This window comes from Acromyrmex echinatior, chromosome 17 (assembly GCF_024713525.1).
Source record: "Acromyrmex echinatior isolate Ae372 chromosome 17, ASM2471352v2, whole genome shotgun sequence".
Lineage (NCBI taxonomy): Eukaryota > Metazoa > Arthropoda > Insecta > Hymenoptera > Formicidae > Acromyrmex > Acromyrmex echinatior.
This window is the reverse complement of record NC_141868.1, coordinates 3,216,285-3,235,531: the sequence shown is the minus strand read 5'-3', so window position 1 is coordinate 3,235,531 and position 19,247 is coordinate 3,216,285. Positions and strand designations below refer to the sequence as shown.

The 19,247-nt window shown below is 31.0% G+C and overlaps 1 protein-coding gene across 1 annotated transcript in view; it reads left to right on the top strand.

Annotated features, from left to right (window-relative positions):
• The first annotated feature begins 6,110 nt into the window (after nucleotides 1-6,110).
• LOC105149236 (uncharacterized) overlaps nucleotides 6,111-19,247 on the top strand; it is a 49,362-nt gene continuing 36,225 nt past the window's right edge. The window contains exons 1-7 of the mRNA XM_011061511.2: nucleotides 6,111-6,499; nucleotides 7,573-8,096; nucleotides 9,188-9,412; nucleotides 11,698-11,801; nucleotides 16,127-16,300; nucleotides 16,834-17,016; nucleotides 18,541-18,723. Coding sequence (XP_011059813.1) covers nucleotides 7,894-8,096; nucleotides 9,188-9,412; nucleotides 11,698-11,801; nucleotides 16,127-16,300; nucleotides 16,834-17,016; nucleotides 18,541-18,723 — 1,072 coding nt within the window. The 5' untranslated portion in view covers nucleotides 6,111-6,499; nucleotides 7,573-7,893. The remainder of the gene's footprint in view (nucleotides 6,500-7,572; nucleotides 8,097-9,187; nucleotides 9,413-11,697; nucleotides 11,802-16,126; nucleotides 16,301-16,833; nucleotides 17,017-18,540; nucleotides 18,724-19,247) is intronic.

Sequence of the window (19,247 nt, the reverse complement as noted above, 5' to 3'; positions counted from 1 at the left end):
TATAACGTTTCAGAATTTTAATAAAAATAATAAATATTTCACATAATTCATATATATTAGAAAATTAAATAAATAATTCTCTCAATATTTTCAAGATTGCTTATTTTTATGAGATTTGTATTTTCAAAAATTTTGAAATTACTATTGAAATAAATTTTATAATCATAACAATCACAGAAATAATTGTAATAAAAATACTGCTTAAAGATTTAAAAATACTAAAATCCACCACTATTCGTTAATAATTTTAAATACTGTCATTCACAAAACTTTTCCTAAATTTTAATTTTTAAAGCATCTCCGCTCGTAATTGATTTATTCTAATTATTCGAAAATATCTTTTACTTGTCATTTCTGTGGTAAATATTTTGAAACAACTTTATATAAGCTTATTTGCTAGAAATCTTTGGTACTATTCTCTCAATTGCTCAAAGACAGAGACAACAAATAAAAGGAGTTTCTGTTTTACATTAAAATTTTTTACTTTGTAAGTTTAGCGAAGCGAATCCGAAGCGTTTGCTTTATCTTGCAGACAAAAGCTACTAAGCTTGTTTTCGTTTGCGTCATTCGCCCGGCATGGGATTTCGACGTAGCGTTTGACGTAAGAAAGAAGAAATATACGAAAGCCGAAACGTTCTGTGCTATATTTTGAACGCGCTTTTGAAACAGCGACCAGTAAACCATCGATCGTACTAAAATTGTATCAAGAGTCGTTTCGCTCGAATTACTCTGTCGACTTCTTCAACAAGTGGCGATGTCTTGAAGAAGCAAAACATTTATTTTCACTCAGCTTCGCGCTTTTACCTCTGTCAAGACTGTAATAAAGAAGAAGAATGAAATATAAACTGACTAAAATAAAGCAATGATAATGAACAATATAATTGGATCGAAATTATGTGAACCATAAGTTTGTTTATTTTTGTGAGAATAACTTTTCATCATTTAACTGTTCAATTATTTAATAATATTTGATATTCAAATAAAGGTTTAATGGATGGTTCTAAATTTATATTGCTTGTCTGCTACAACTTAAAAAAAGAAAATTTCACAAAATGAGATTGAATTATTAAAATTTTGTAATATGAATTTTAAAATGCAATTTTAACGTAATAACTGATTGTAAAGATATTAAAGTATATCTATCGTTTTTAAACTACGTGTTTTTTCTTTATGTGTTCCCATCCTATTTTTACAATTTAAAAATTATAAGTTTCGAGTTATTATGAAAATCAGAAATATATAGAAATGTGAACACAAAGAAAATATTAGAAATTGATCACAATTAAACTACAAAAATGTAAATCAATTTTATCAAACATTCTAGATAACCAGAAATTCAATTGCGATACAACCAGAATTTTGATTAATATGTATTTTGTTAGAACTTGTTGATATAACTAAAACATTTTCTCAGTAAAGTTGTGTGATAAATGTTTTACATCACAATGATATATTCGTATTTATATCAACAATATATTTCTCGGCTTTAAAGTATATCGTTTAGAAAACGAATATCTGTGAAAAATAGAAATTGGTTTCACTGGAAATGATAAAAGCAGAATGCGCAGTGAAGAATGCGAGTTGGCTTATGAAGCTACACTAAGAATAGAAGTTTATACGAATAAATCTTTCTCTTTGCAGTTTACATGAACACAATACGTAACTCTCAGCTGATCGATCAGGAGGGACAGTCCCCTTAGAAAATGAATTTTCACGTGATGCTTAATTCTGTTAAGGATCGTGCGAGAGTTGTGGATTGTAAGATTTTACGATTCTACAAAAATGCGTTTCAGAAAAATATTTGTTTCAAATGCAAATTGAAACTTTTACACATTTTAAATAAATTTACATCAATTTAAAGATAAAGATAGAATTACGGTCTCTCTCTCTCTCTCTCTCTCTCTCTCTCTCTCTCTCTCTCTCTCTCTCTCTCTCTCTCTCTCTCTCTCTCTCTAAATTAAAATCATGCATAAACAAAACTATAAATTAAGTTAAATTATTTTTATTTTATTTCACAGGTTGCATAAAAAGTTTAAAGTTTTGCAGATAATTTTAAAATTCTGATCGTAACTCTCTTACGAGAATTATTATTATTAATTTGTGTGAAAAATAGAACACCACAATCGCGTTTGATCGATAAAATCCTTCTGGGGCGAACGGATGGAAGTGTCAGCGTTTCCTCAAGCGTGCAGCGAGAAATGCAACGAGGGAATTAGAAATGCAATTTGACTAAGCTTCCATTGAATTTGTGGATTAAACGAGCCGTAACCGGTTGCACATGTCGATCTAATTTTCAACAACACGTGCAAGAGTTTGCCGATCCGAGGGTGGATCAATTCTCATGTTATTTCGCGGTTTGGCATCTATTGAAATAGCTGCAAAAATGTGTCGCATAATTTATTATAAAAATTTATTATAAAGATCACTTTAAACAATCTATAATCCAGATCCTACGTACAATTAGATTTGTAATTTTATGTATATCAAAATAACTCGAAAATAAAAATAATTTAAAGAATATTAGATTATATATATATATATATACGTACAAAATCTCATTTTAATCAATCCAGTCAATTTTCTTCGAAATTATTGATTTGATACAAAAAATGTTTTATTCTGCTCATATATGTATGTGTACATATATATATATATAAAATAACAAAATGTATATATATTAGGTGTTGGAATTAATTCGTAGCGTTTTTAATGAAAGAATGTTATTTATTTCACATGAGCATTAAAAAATACATTAATGAAAGTACTTCCCATCACTTGTAAAACGCTACGAATTAATTCCAACACCTAATATATATATTTTTTTTTATTTATATATTACATTATTGCGTTAAAATTTAAATAAGTCCTTCTATGTAAGTATGATTTTAATTTATTTAGACATTTTTTCATGTCTTTACGATTGCTGAAATAATAGTTTCATTTATAAAATAATAAGTATTCCATATGTAAAATGTTAATTTTTAACTAATGATTTACAGATGATTTATGATAAATTTAAGTTTTTTTTACCTCTCTTAAAAGGATAGCACGTGTTCGCTAGCAGATGTAATTTCTTGCGTATCACGATCCTCGATTCTGTTCCTCGCTGAGAAAAATGATCTCAAGGCACTCCGGAGCGCCTTTCTCGATTCAGGGACAATAGGGATCGATGACAACCGGTGTACATCCGAAACGAGACGGAGCTCGACGATTTTCGTCACGTGGAGATGCAGATGCGCGTTTACGAGCACGCGCGTGCCGATCACAATAGATCGATGATGATCAGAATCTTTGTATCGAATAATAGAATTCGAATTGCAGGACGAAGAAAGACATTAACCAATAGAGAAGAGTGACTAATCTCTTCGAAAATGATCATTTCTTTCGATGATTGTGATTATTTAAGAGTTTGAAAGACGTTTCCCGTAAAATTGCCGCTGACAGTACAATATAGATTTATGAAAGTACAATATAAATTTTCTCTCGCTTTAACTAATCAAACTAGGAACTTTCTATCGTGAGTTAAATTAAATCATATTCAGCTTTCATTGCTTTATACGACACAAACTTAAGAATGTAATATAATTTTAAGCAAATGAGTGCAAGTGACTTTCAAATTATATAATTGAATTAAATTCGGTCACAAAATAAAGTTATACTATATATAAAGTTATACTATATATTAGTGGTATTTCATATTCCCCTCCATAATCGCAATCTTTTCCCTTCTTTAGTTTTTTATATAAATTACGTACACATATGAAAAATTCTACCTATAACATAACTAGTAATATTATTATTACTCTATGGCTAATAGACTTAAACTAAAAGTAGTTACGTCACATGAATATCTATCGAGATTTTAATAAAACAAAATGGAATACCAGGACTTCTTCTCTTCCTTAATTAAGTATTATATCAATATAATCTATATATATTGGATATTACACACTAAATAAAATACATTTGGCAGTTATTTCGCATTTTTTTCAGCGTGTAGCAATATAATATTTTCTTTTAAACTTGAAATAGTGATACAAAATAATAAAATTCTTCAAACAATAATCGACAGAATTAAATGAAATATCATGTGCAATCGCATCATTGTGTCTAGAGAATTATTTCTCAATATTTCTATTCCTCATTGATCTCACGTGGCACCTGCGCGATCCTTACGAAAACCCGAAAATCTTCAGCTGCCGACCTCAGCTGTCTGGGATCAACGTCGATGAAGAAGAAAGGGAACCGGCGTGGCATCGGAAGGCAAAGGGACGAGCGGATCGAACGAGGGGGCAGAGCGCGAAAACCAGCACGGGGGTACGAATCTACGGCATAAGGGTACGAAAGGCCCCCGAGTCCCTGCACGCGTGTAGTAGGGTAGCTTCCCCCCCGAAACTACCACCGACCGCTTCCGTGCTGCTCGCTCGTTCGCAGGCCGACTAGTTGGTAGCCGCTGAATTCACGGCTTAGGCTGCCTATCAATGCCTGTGGAGTAGCAGGCATCATCAGGCCGACTTGGTACGGCACATGCCAACGAATCGCCGACTCGAGCGGGTGTTCGCCGCGATTTACGCCACTCGTGCCGGTGGATATTGAAGCGGAGACCAGCAAAGTCCAGTGCAGTGTTGAAAGGAATACTTTTTCAGTTACGAAATCTAATACACCGAGCAATGCCAGGATAAACCAAGCCCTAATCAAACAAGTGTAACGTGACGATCTTGAAGATTTTTATAGTTTTCGGATTAATTATCAGCTACTAGTATATTTTTGTCGTCTGTTGAAGTGAAATGATTCAAATAGTGTCGTTCGAATGATATTAGAATATTTCTATTTTAAGTGAAACAATATTTTTTGAAGAATAGAGTCCTTCTTGCATTTGCAAGACTAAGTGACCAACAATTAAGTATAGTGTTAAAAAAAATGATATTTTTTCAATATATCAATATAGTATTCTCTGAGAAGGTGCTCGACTGAAAGATCTTTATGAGAACTTCTAAAACTCTTCAGCAAGGAAATTAATCAGAATATTACACATCACAAGCGATGTGATTTTACGAAACATTTCAAACAGTGCCTTCTTATGCTCTTAAAATTTTTGAAAATCGAACTTAAACATCATTTTTTAAAATCATATTTGATCATTTTTGAATATTTTTTAATAGTTATAAATTGCTATTAAAAAAAGAAAAAGATTCATTGACATTGTGTCATGTATATTTCTTGAAACACTTTTCTTTCAAGTTTTTAAATGGATCAATTAAAGTGAAAAATCTCGAACTAATTAAAGCGTAATTATTAATAAAAATGATATCAGGAGAACTGAAACTTGATATTAATGGCGGATGAAGTTTGCCTTCAAAATTCTCAATGTAATATCTATCAGAAATATATTATATATATATATATATATATATATATAATATATATACATATAATGTAATATATAAAATCGATACTAGATATATCTACCTAATTAGAATTCGCACGAATTTCGAGTGATTAACCGGCACGTAACGCGTTTAACCACAGTCAATTAAGTAGCAAACTGATTCGACACCTATTGGCCAGAATTAATCCACCAGAACGTAGCTGTGAATATAATAAACGTTAATTAGAATTAATCGATTGACTCATTTAGTATCTACTGAACAAAATTAATTTATCAGCATCTAATGTTCACGCACAAAGAATACACACAAAAATAACATTCTATTTCTAAAAAAATGATTACTTAATTTTCTTTCTTTCTTTTAAGTAATAATTATCTTTATTAAAAAAATATATATTTTCTTGATAATATATATAATCTTAAAATATATACTTACTACAAATTTTAGAAAAATTTATTATTATATATTCAGAACAAAAACTTTATTTTCTTTTAAGAATATTATAAAATTAATCAAAGAAATGGTATTATATAGTAAATAAATCAAATTTGCTTCAATTCAATAATCTTGATTGAAGTATTAAACTTATTAGGATTTTGAATAAATTTGATGACTTTAATAAATTTGTGAATATATAAACTTTTGAAATACTTGAAACTAATAATTATTACTTGCATATATTATTTTGTGTGTAGAACTGAACATCCATTTAAGTGGAATAGATTTGTGAATGTGCGATTGATCACCAATCATCCGGTGTGTTTGGCAACTCCTTCATGGCGAATTGAGAGCGCGTTTCGTCATCCGCGAGTGCCTAAATACGAAATCGTTTATCCGTACTATTCTAATCCTCGTCCTTGAGGCGCCACAGAAAACGTGTTGCCACTGTTGTCTTCCCGGTGGCTGCGCCTGGAACTTGGCCGTGATCGATTGATCGCGACAGAACCGCTTTTACAACAAACATCGTGGTGGAAGAGTTAAGGAGTCGGCGGCTAAAAATAAGAGAGAGAACGATCGAAAGAATTGTTAGATTGAAAAAGAATATCGTTTACAGAGCGCTCTCGAGACACACGACGTACTAGATCTCTGGCTGTTCTCAAGAATTAAGAGTGAGTTTTGATCAAGATTTGTGTTACTAAAATTCAAGCAAAACTCTGAAATTGAAAATTTTTAAATCAGTTTAAGATTATATTAATGTTAAAATATTAACAAAATTTTAATAATTTGCAGTTAAAAATTATGTTTATATATAAAAAGAATATTTTTATATATCTATTTTTATAAATCTGATTCAAAAAATTTATTATTACTATTGTCTTATTTAATTTGAATTATTATCATTTTAATGGATTTCTAATTCTTGGTACATAATCACGATATTTATAAAAATAATTTATATTTAAAAAATATCTTTATATATTTGTTTTTATATTAAAGATCTGATTCAAAAAGATTGTTATTAGTATCGTCATCTTTAATTTTAGTCATTAATTTTAACACAATTCTAAAAGAATTTTTAATCGTGAATTTAGAAAAATATCATAGTTTATACTTAAAAAGTTCAAAAGAATATATAAATCTGGCAAGGATTGAAAGTGGAATATGGAACGAAAGTACTAGATAACGCGCAGCTAATATTTAAAAATTCCTTCTATTTTTTCAGAACTGCTATGCGAGATAAATATAACTCGCGAGTATAGCAAGCTATTACATTGCAAAGCATATTCAATATTTTTTTTCGTGCTTGTGGCACAGAGTCAAAAGTCCTTATTTCTTTTTATATATATTTTACTGTCGCAATTTTTCTCGGTTCATTTTTCCTGATTTTACCGTCTTCTATTCATCCAGCTTCAATTCTTGACCTCGGTCTACCTCAAAGATTCAACGCACTCATTCAACGGAAAGTCTCGCAAAGTAATCTAGTTCTAATAACGTCGACGAATGCACTTTCTCTTCTTTTCGGTACATATTTTATCTTTCAAACAATCAGAGCCATTTTGCATTTAAACGAGTTTTCACAGGGCTATTCTAGGAATACAATCGCGATTAAATTATTTTCGCTCTTAATTTAGCAAATGAATTTCAATTATCTTGATAAAGAGCGCAATTATCTTTTATCTGCAAGAAAATTTAATATTAAAGTCAAAAGTGATATAAAAAGTATATAACTTTATGATTTCAGATATAAGTATCGAAAATATTCATGGCTATATAAAAGGCATTCGTATTTCCCCTTAAACCCCATTCGCGGTTATTTGGGACCTAAGAGGGTAATACTGAATAAGGGCCGAAGGGTCATTGACCTCCGGACAGCAGAACTGCGATTCGAGTGGCCGTGAGAGAATCTGAAGAGGCAAAAGGAAAGTGCACGTCTACCTTCTGAAGAGAGTGATTCCGTGACTTATCAGAACGCGGTGGTACTCGAGAACTAATTTTAGGAGCTCTTTCTAGAGACGAGGCTCGTGAGGAGACTTCCAGGTCACTGTGATGATCAACCATCATCATGGCTTGGCCGGCAGCGACGACCCTGACGAGTCTCCTGATGTTGCTGCTTATAATGATCACGGACAGTTTCTCGCCCAGGATCATCGCCACCACCCAAGCACCCTTTGGCAGGATCCTGAAGGCTGTGAAACTCCCCGGAGGATATATGGAAGTGGTCCAGGAACAAAGATGCTCCCACGGTCTGCTGAGATTGACATGCAGGTTTGTTAGCATTTTTTATCGCGTTTTGATAAAAATTTCTTAAAATGTACTCACATTTCTGATTCATTACGAAGACATTTTGTCGTAAAGAGATTAAATATGAATTAGTGTTTACAGAACGCGTCGTATTATTTATATAAAATATTTATTAATGCCTGAAAATTTATCAAATAATTGATAAATTAATATTGTGATAAATTATAATTATATTATAATTTATCAAAATATTATAATTCTATAAATTAATAGTCATAAATAATCTTATTTAAATTCTATGTGTATTTATATTTGCATTAAAAATATCGTATCTTTGCTTACTTATTATTGCATTTATTTTTTATTGTATTATTATGTCAAATTTCTGAGAGAAATTAATTAATAGTTTTTATACAAAATTTCTATTAAATGATGACTAAATAATATATTTAACCTTGATGTTATTAGAAAAATGGTAAGTTAAAGATTGCCTTTCCAAAAGAAACGCAAGAGAGAAAATCAAATATACACACAAAGAGCAAGTTTTGCTAAAGTATTTCAGCAAAACTTTATTGAATTTATAGCTCAAGATGTTTGCTAGAACGTTAAAATTGTTTAAAACATTGCTTCATCATGTTTGTCATACTTGCTTCAGCAGTACATAATACTAAAATTAGATTTTTAGTCATTATGCTTGCACTCTACATAATTATTTCGGTAGTCAAACAAAATTATTTTCAGATCTCTATCCAGCTAAATTTTTAGATACTCCAACACAAAATTGTTCTTTCCATATATTTGCTTTCTACTGTGAACTTATTAATAAATGCAATTTGTAATATTAATGCACATCAAAATTCTCAAAACCAATCCAATTAAGAAACTAAAATTTTAATTATTTAACTTCAACTTTTAATTTAACGTTTTAGTAACATCGTATAAAATATTCAGGCACAGGTTTTAACTTGATAGCAAAAGCTTTGATAGCAAAAGCTTTGAGCGATAATTAAAAAAAAATTATTAATTAAATTCTCGTTAACTAAATTTCTTTCTGATTTATTTATTGATTTATTTAGTTATATGCAGAGTTACATGGTTTAGTATCGCGTCCGCAGATCGTTGAGAGCTTTCATCTTTATTCTGGAGGCGGAATATCGCGCGAATCACACGGAATTCTGTCAGAAAGAATCGAAAAGTTTGAAAGAAGAGCTCAAAATGTGGACGAACAAAGGTAGCACGCGGAAACGGACGGACATGCAAGAGCTCAAAGGAAACTACATTCTCGACGATGAGGACATCCAGGCAGACATTGTCGATATCAGATCATCCTTGAATAAAAGGTAGATTCACTTTGCTCACCCAAATATAACAGTAAATTGAAACGTTCTGTGCATTGATCTAACATTTTTTTCTTAATTTTAGACAATTAATCTTAAAAGGTATAAAAATCTATAAAGTTTAACCTCATGTAAACTCGTTATATAAACCCATTTAATTAAAAACAAAAAATATTATCAAATTTTCTTATAAAATTAAATAAAATAATATTTCTATTTCCTATATATAAGTACGTATAGGAAATAGAAATATTATCATTTAATTTAATCTTATATAAAAATCATATTTGAATTTGTAGTTTTTTTTCTCGGATCTTTAAAAAAAATGATTTATATCAACATCGCATCAGAGTCTTCAATTTCAACTTAAGAATAATTTTATTGATGATCCATCAGCTAGAATTTCCCTCGTCGACGATATCGAGCTTTTTTGCTTCTGACAGAACAGAAGTGTTCGATAGCATAAGATAGTGTTTAGTTACGAACGAAGTCTAAGGTAAACCGCAACTCAAGGATGACTCTTATTGCAAACGTTTACTACCGACTACAAACATTGTAATAGACTCTTAGTAAAGCTGTAGCTGTGATAGAGTTCAACAAAGCAAAACTAGAACAAGCGATTAAATTCTCCTACAACTCTCTTTGCTGCCTGAAAATTTCTTGTAAAAATAACATTTTCTATAATAAATAGAATACTATTGAAATGACTAAAATAAATATCTAACAATAAATAATATAATATTAAAATAAAAACAGCACATTAAATGTCAAATTAAATATCTCCATAGGAGACAAAATTTGATGAAATCGAAATGAATATGAAAGTAAGATATAAAAAAATAGTTAAAGAAAACTGCAATATTTTAGAAATATAATCTCTGAAAAGTCATTATTACAAAATGCAGTTAAGTCACTTGATCGGAAAACACTCCCACCGTCTCCAATAACCCGCCATTTTTATCCGCCACTCATTGTGCACTCGAGACCCGTCGAGGGTCGAGAAATCTCGACGTTTGATGTGAAGGGTAAAAGCATTCCTGAAGCAATAATTGCCAACCCTCTCTCTTTTCCCTTGAAACGCACGTTAAATGATCACCGAAGGAGAAACGATCTCCGTTAAATGGTTTCTCCCCACGTTTACACAGCATCACGCTCCGGGAATTCCGCAAATAGGGGTTGGCAATGCGAGGGATGCAAATTTTGCATTACTGAAATTGCTCTTTGCAGAAAAATGGAATATCTCATTCATACTAAAAAATCCCAGAATTTTATCTCGCTCTTTTTCTCTCTCGCACAAAAGGCTAGAATATATGTATCAAAAATTGTTCGAATTATTATCGAATTAAAAACAGTAAGGTAATGAGTAACAAAATTATAATTCAATTATAATTTAATATACTAAAGAAAGAAGAATATAATTATGTTAATATAAAGAATGTATTTCCTTCAAAATTACAGTATAAATTTACATAATAAATTTATGTATTCATATTTCTTTTATAATTATTTTCAGAGCAAAATTAATTTTTGCTCTGTTAATTCTTAATTGCATCGTTTATTCTACATTTTCTTCAGTATTTCTCACAGTATTGCAATTTCCTCTTGGCAATATATAATCTCTATATAAAATTTTGTCGCTAAACAGGATGACTTATCTTTGATAAGTCGAAGATACTAACGAAGAGATACGATCGCGCATAACCACAAGTTTCAATTTAAGAATTCGCGGCTAGCAAGTATAAAAAATTCAAAGAGATTCTTCGCAAGAGCGAGCGTGGGTGAAACATTATTTCCCTTTTATTTCCGCCCAGGGACCGATAAAATCGACAGGAGGAGGTCGACATAGCAGGGTGAAGCATCGAGGCCTCTTAAAAGGGGTGAAAACCCACCCTCGTCCATTATTCACTCCTGCTTTCAAGCACGAGCAACAAAGATCGCACAGCAACAATCCCGGTTCCACCTCTAAATTCCATCCCCCCCGCCCCGAAAAAGCCTGGGGGCTGCTTTTGTCAGCGCGTTTCACAGCCCCTAATGACCAACGCCATTTATTTAATTGGAGGCTGTCGGACAATCGATAGTATCCGAAAGCGAAACCTTGCATAAATTGCAATTTATTACGCGGGAATAAAGGAAAGTATATCAGATGCATTTTTAGCAGTTTAGCATAAAAGATAGTAGAAGATTCAGTGTGAAAGAATTAAATTAATGTTGGTCTAACCGTATCAATATTCTTTTTTCGAATCAATTTACTCTGTTATTTATCGATTTTTAATACCTTTATGATTCAGGTGCTCTGGTCAAAAACACTGTCGCTACAACGTGACTATCGAACATCCAGGAGCACATTCATGGGTTCCAGGTGAAATTTTATTAAAATACGCGTGCATACCTGGTGAGTATATTCTCAATAATAATATGTCAAATATTTTATAATATCAAATATTTTATCATATTAAAATTAATGATTAATTATTGCTCGAGCTTAGTAAAAAAATTAAAATCCCAAAGATACTCTATATTTATCAAAAAGTCAATTATCAAAATACTTTATTAATATTAATTAATTATTTGGCTGAAGTCGAAAAATTTAGCAAAATAACAGATCTAAAAATAATCATGGACTGAATAATTACAACCATCGAACTGAATAATTATATCAGATTCAGTTAATTGTTAGAATATCAAACATATTTTTTGCAGCGTTATCATGATGCTCTCTCAACATAGACTCCAGATCATATAAATTCGGAAACTTTTTAAAAATTAACACCTTTGAGGTTAACTCCAATGTCCATAACAATGTTTTTTTAACAATAATTCTTCAAATTTTCAATAACAATTATTAAAGAATACGTTGTTATGGATATTTGAACAAGTAATCCCAAAATGGCAACCTTCAAAAAGTATTTCTAAACGTTTTGCCTGAAATTAATTATATTTTCAGATCTGTATCTGATTTAATCTTTTATATATTTTAATAAGTTATTGGATTAAAAAATTATTATTTAAAAAACACATTACTCTTTAAATTCTTTGGAATAAAATCTCAGTCTAAAGAAAATTGAGCCGGTCTTGAAAAAAAGTAGTTCAATTTTCAATCTTTAAGATTAAGATTTCACTCTTTAAAATGAAATTCATTTTAAAAGTTTTAAAGAGTATGATGGATATTTGAATAAGTAATCCCAAAAATGTTAATTTTCAAAAATGTTTCGTATTCAGTTAAATTTTTAAATACTAGCGAAACCATTCTTTCCGTGTACCAACATTCTCATGCAAATATAATACTTCGAATAATCTTTCAAGTGCCTCAAATCTCCTCTGAATTTTTTCGTAATTCTTCTCCAAATTAACTTTAATTCTCTGTTAATTGTTGTGAATTCCGAACAATAACATGATGTTCATATAAAACCAACTATATCCGGCTCATATGAGATATTTACGGTATTACGAATCTGTTTTATTTATCGGCGGAATGCTAGCCAGGTCTATTTCTCCGCTGTGTTCGCGATCGACATTCGGGCGTGCGCAATCAATGATCGACGAGCTCGATAAAGCAAACGTCCCGGGCACAGGTCACGCGGGGGCGGAGAAATGCACGGCACGTGACGTAGCGCGTGTCCGACGAAATCGGCTTCAGATTTCTATCTCGTCGTTGGTTGTTGTCCGCCAGCTGTCGGCGATGCATCGATCCTTATTGACCGTGGGATTGCTGGCATATGCGCTGAAATTCTCCCGGCAACAAGAAACGGTGTGTCCGATCGCGTATAATGCATCGCGCTCGAGCGCAACGCGCGGCGATGTCACGCGGAAAGGTCATGTAATCCCGTCATTCTGTAGAATCGCACGTTCTGTGGAAGCTCCCTTGCGAGGGAAGCGTAACGTTTCCTGGGGATTCTTCATTCGTCGATTTAGATTCCCATTTCTCGAAATGAATGAACCTTATGCGTCGTAGAAACGAGAAATCACGTAAGTGCATATTATGTCACAAAATTAATGATATACGAAAAAAACCATCATTGTGTTGAATTAACAAAATATGTTTAATTAAGCAAATTTTAGTGGGAGTAAACAGAGCTCAATTTCAAAGTAAAGAGAAATCAATTTCTGGTTATTATAATCAAATATTTTGATACATAATTAGAACATTTATGTATGATACCGATTAAAGTTTGATTAGTGAATGTATGTAGTTATAATAATCAAGTATTTAGATATTATATTATGATTACTCTGAGAGGGAAATTTTTTATATTTATGATAAACTGTAATTATGGTTATTACTGTACTATAAATGTTAGTAATAATAACTCTACATGTATAGTTCTATATCAACAAATATATAGTTGGCAACCCCAAAATAATTATAGTTATTATAATCATAAAAATAGTTGTAATTATTGTAATTTAACTATAATTTATAGTCTTTTCGGTTGTTCCAAAAATACCTATAAATTATAATTAAATTATAGTAATTGCAACCATTTTTATGATAATGATAACTACAATTATTTTCAGTTAATTATTTGTAGATAAAACTATACATATAGTTATTTTTACTAACATTCTATCAATAATCATCATAATTATGGTAACATAAATATCAAATTTTAATCATAAATATCAAATATTTTTCTCTCAGTGTATATTATAATACATATTAATATTGTATATTAAACTAATAGAATATTTTGTAGTAAAATAACATAATAATAAAGTTATTATTTATTTATTATATAAAATATATAATAATTCTATATACTACACTAATATACTATAAATTATTTAAAATTGTATTAAAATCACGTTTTTATAAACGTACTTATATAAATTTTAAACAGTATTATATTAATCAAGTTAAGAATTTCAAAAAATTGCATTTGTAAAAGTTCTCAGCGATTCAAATTTCCTAATATCGAATAAATTTTCACAACTAAGGTTATCAAATGAAATTGTCCCTTAATGAAACATCGGTATCAGAAATCATTCGTAACATTCAATATCTCGATTGAATGCAAAGCATTTCATTAGACAAGCGCTCGATAGATCGAATGGAAACCGTTCGCTATTCAGCAGGACAAAACATTCCTTGCGAAGGCCGTCACACTTGGCAGAATATCGGGAACGGTGCACATTGAGGGATGGTAGAGGGATAGAAGGGAGGACGGAGGACCAAAATTCCCCTCCATCGCCCTTATTACCGCCACCGGCGTATCTAAGCTCTCCCTCCATCCAGAAATGGCACCCCTATCCTTGAAACTGGGGCAAGGACACCCTCGTCTCCTGGCTTTCTACACGTTATAAGGGATTCGTGCAATCGTATCACATTGCGACAAATAGGCCGCAACAAATGCAGATGTTAATGGCAGCCTTATGGCAACAAAATTCATCCATCCCCTCGAAAATAATTCTTTTCACAACGATAGAATTGTGTCTCTGTCAGTATGATTTATTATTAATAATAAAAAAAATTTAATTAAAGGGCAGACATCAGAATAGCATTAATACGATTTATCAAACGCACGTGACACATCGAAAATTATTCAAATTTAAAACGTCGATACATGTATTATACATCATACATGTATGTAACTTTGGTACAGTCTAAAATATAAAGCATCCCCACAAATTGACGTAAACATTTTATATCTAACAAAAAATAAATTACATATAAAACTTATTATAAACAATTTTATTAAAAAGTAATGTTTATCTTTATAATAATATTTTGTTAATTTGCTTTTGATTTTTATTATCACCTTTTCCAAGAAAATGCAATAAATCAAAGATGCCTTATACTTATGGCTAAGACTGTATGTATGTGTGTTTATTAAACTATAATTTATGATTTTTCGTTAATTTTACAAATACGCATGAAAGATTATTTCATTTTGCGGAAAATACATAAATCTCTGTTTTCCAGATATTCTTCCTAAAACACTGAAACCCAATTTCGTGAAACAAAATTGCACTGTGAGTGCATTTGAGCAAACACTATTAGCGTTATTTGTGTCATACCATTTTTGTTTTATGTTTAATGAACGATAAAGATAAAATGACACAAATAACGCGCTAATAGCGTCTCTCCGAATGCACCTATATTATATAATCCATACAGCATAGATCATTCTAGTAAATATTGCAAGAACATTGTACAGTTTTAGCAATGTCGTAATAACATTGCAAATGTTGTTGCAAACTTCTACGCTACATGGATAAGTGGATTTATGAGCGTAGCCAGGGAGAAGGCAGGGAGGGTCCTAGCCTCTCTAGACCTTAAAGGAGAACAAAAACAATTAAAACGTCTTAACGAACTATACTTAATGAGTATTCATAAGAAATTTTGAGAAAGAAAGAAGTGACAGTTATAGAAACATGTTTCGAGAATCCAAGATGGTGTCATAAATTTAAGTTTTTTTTCAGTTCGAAGAATCAGTTCACAATTTTAATAAAAAAAAAGTAAAGTAAATTATTATTAATAAATTAAATTATGATTTTGTGATTTATCTGTATCTAATATACCAATAATTAATTGAAAATAATTATAAAACAAAAAAAATTCAATAATTCATACAACCCGACTATCTTCCCGACTTCTCTCCCCCTCCTCAAAAATTTCAACTCTAATTTGGCCTTTTCCCTAAATAAAATCCTGGCAATGCCCATAAGTGAATTGTTGTATCACCACATCATATATGAAGGAATAATGTTTCATTGTAGAAGTTGCAGTTAAACGATACTGCAATCAGCAGGTGAAAGTGATTAGTGAAGATGGCGGTTACCTCAACACCCCGGGTTACCCTCTATACTACATTGGAGAAACATGCGGGTGGACTTTCAGGACATTTAATGATCAGAGGATAATTTTAACATTTCACGACTTGAATATCCGTGGTAAGTTCACGTTTTAATCTCTCAACACCGAAATCCATCCGTCAGAGCGCGATCAGTTAAACTGATAAAAATTATATTGCTCACATTGGAACCAAAAACAGATTTAGCTTTATTTGGAAAACGAATCCGACGCGTTCAGTTCTTTCTCACTACGATGAAAATAACTTGTGGTTTAAATAGAGAGAGATTCACGAACTTGAATAAAGTCTTAAAACATGCATACGATGTTTGGGCAACATTCGATATGACATTGTATATTTTATCGAAAAATTTACGATCTTCATTTAAAACGTAGATTTCAACGATCCACTTTAGCTCTTACGAAGCTGCGAAATAAATAACGATTTGCTAACACATAACTAGTTCACTACACACAAACAGTGCATCGCAAGCGTAAATATGACACCAATCAGATTACGGTATCACGTTGATCGCCACGTCGATCGCCACGTCGAAAAAATAAACGTCCCTGTGCGTCTGATTTCACGCGGTTCACAAACAAACTAGAGGTAGAAATCACGAATAAATCGCAGGTCCAGATGCTGATGGAAACTGCATGGACATCGTGAGAGTGCGGGATAGCGGCAGCACTCTCTTCGAGTTCTGCGGCACCGCCGCGGGTGTGCGAGTTGTCTCGTATTCGAACGTGTTGACCCTCGACTTTGTCGCTTCAAAGAGGTTTTACAACGCTCGGGGCTTTTTGCTGCAGTATCAAGGTAAAAAAAAAAGAAAACATGGGAGAGAAATGTCACGAACACATGTATTGTTACGAAACGGTTAACTCGGGAATAATCTCAGCGAAGGTGCATATTTAAAAAACTTGTGTTAAAAGCTCATCCAAATTTTTGTGTTAATTTAAGATAATATTACACATACTTTTTAACAAAATGAAAAATTATGAAAGAATTAGAAACTTTTCTATATTGTATTTAAAACTAATACACAAATTTTGGCGATTTAGAATCTGTTTCAAAAATTGTTTCAATGAGAAATATTCATGTTTTTAAAAAATAATGAACATAAAATAAGAAAACTTTTATTTTCAATTCTAATCTTTTCTTCAGATACCTAATATACATTTTTAATATAAGATTGAATAAGTATATTAAAAAGTAACACAAATATTATGTCAAAAATTAATACAAAAGTATAACACCGATACAATTTATAAGCAAATTATGTGTGAAAGCATACTTTTTCAGTAAAATTAACATTTATAGTACGTTAAATTAAGATATTTTATTCATTTTTCTTAAAATTTACATTTTTTAATATATTTTAATTATTTATTTATTATTTTATATATTTATATTTATATATTTTATATATTTATTTATATATTTATTTATTATTTTAATGTTTTATTTATTCATAGATTCATAGACTGTTTTATTTTAACATTAAGAAAAGTTGAATATCAATTTAACACAAAATGTTCAAATAACACAATCACATTAAATTATCTTAACACATTGTATTAAATTAACACTCAAATATGTTAAAAATTTATTACAATTTTAATGAGAACTTTTTGTTTTAATACAAATACAAAATGTTTTTTACTGTATATTTTACCAATCAGACCCACGCAAAATTAAGACAATCAGATTATCCAGGCTAAATTAGCATTAACATTAATTAATAGTTTCAGCAATTATTGGATAAGTTCTGGAGTTTATAACAAAGTATGTCTAACCTATCGATATTTTCAATCTTTCTAAAAGTAAATTATACGTACTTCTTCTATGTTATTATATAATCAATACTTCAGTATTCTCGATAATATTAAACTTATCTTTCAAGAAGCTTCTTTGCATGATAATGGACTGTTATAAAATATTTATTTTTTCGAAAACGGTAGAATTTATAATCTTATTTCTTTCTGTGTGCGAACATTAATAAATTTCTTCTTCTCTTATCCTCGAGTGCGGACATCTCAAAAAATCAAAGATATTACCGAATGAACATAAAATTCAATTTTAAAATTTTCGCAACCGAGATCACTTTTCAAGTCTTTTACCAATTTAAAAGTTTCTTGAAATGCCATTAGCTACTTTAACTATTTCAGTGTTTCAAACTTTTAATAACTCGCTAACGTTTGTCGTTTAAATGTTCGGAAATTACGTAAAGAACCTAGGAAAATGCTGCAAATTCTGAAAGGCGACGCGATATCGCCCTTTAAAGTGGAGCAACGTGTTAACTACGAAGACAAGGTGGAAATGAACTTATACGTTTTGCAGTGCTCGGCTGTCCGGAGGTCTTGGCGCCGAACGGAAGTTACGTGTCGAACGGTACATTGACTTCACGGACATTCTTGTGCAAGTCGGGCAGCGTGTTTCCCGACAGCAAGGAGAGAAAAAGAACGCTCGAATGTAAGAATGGCAAGTGGAACGAGACCGCTACCAAGTTACCCAATTGCGTAGGTAAGAACTTGCCTATTCAATTCACGACATTACCGCGTTTTGTTCCATCAATATTTCTCCGTTATATTTTGCATATTTTATTTACCGGTATATTTTATGTATCGATCATTCTGTTATACTCGCGAGCACTATATTTTTTTATTATATTTGTTTATATTAAATTGTAGAACTATATACATTCATTACGCACAGTGAGTGAATTTCATTCTCTATCAGAGAATTAATTTAAATTTTTTCATAAAAGCAACGCGTGTAACGAGGAAATAATACACTTTATTGCGTACAATAATATATGCAATAAGTCCGTAGTTATACCGAAATATGTATTTTTTGTCTGCTTATTACGCAGAGAATTATTTATTAATACCATTAAATGTTTAAATACGCTTCATGAATACGAATCATTGAATTTTATCGTAGAAATTATCAAGCATTGCACTCACAATCAAGAAGTACAGGACATGCTATTACGTTATTGTTATTAATATAAATGTTATTACTAATTATACATACACATGCATTCT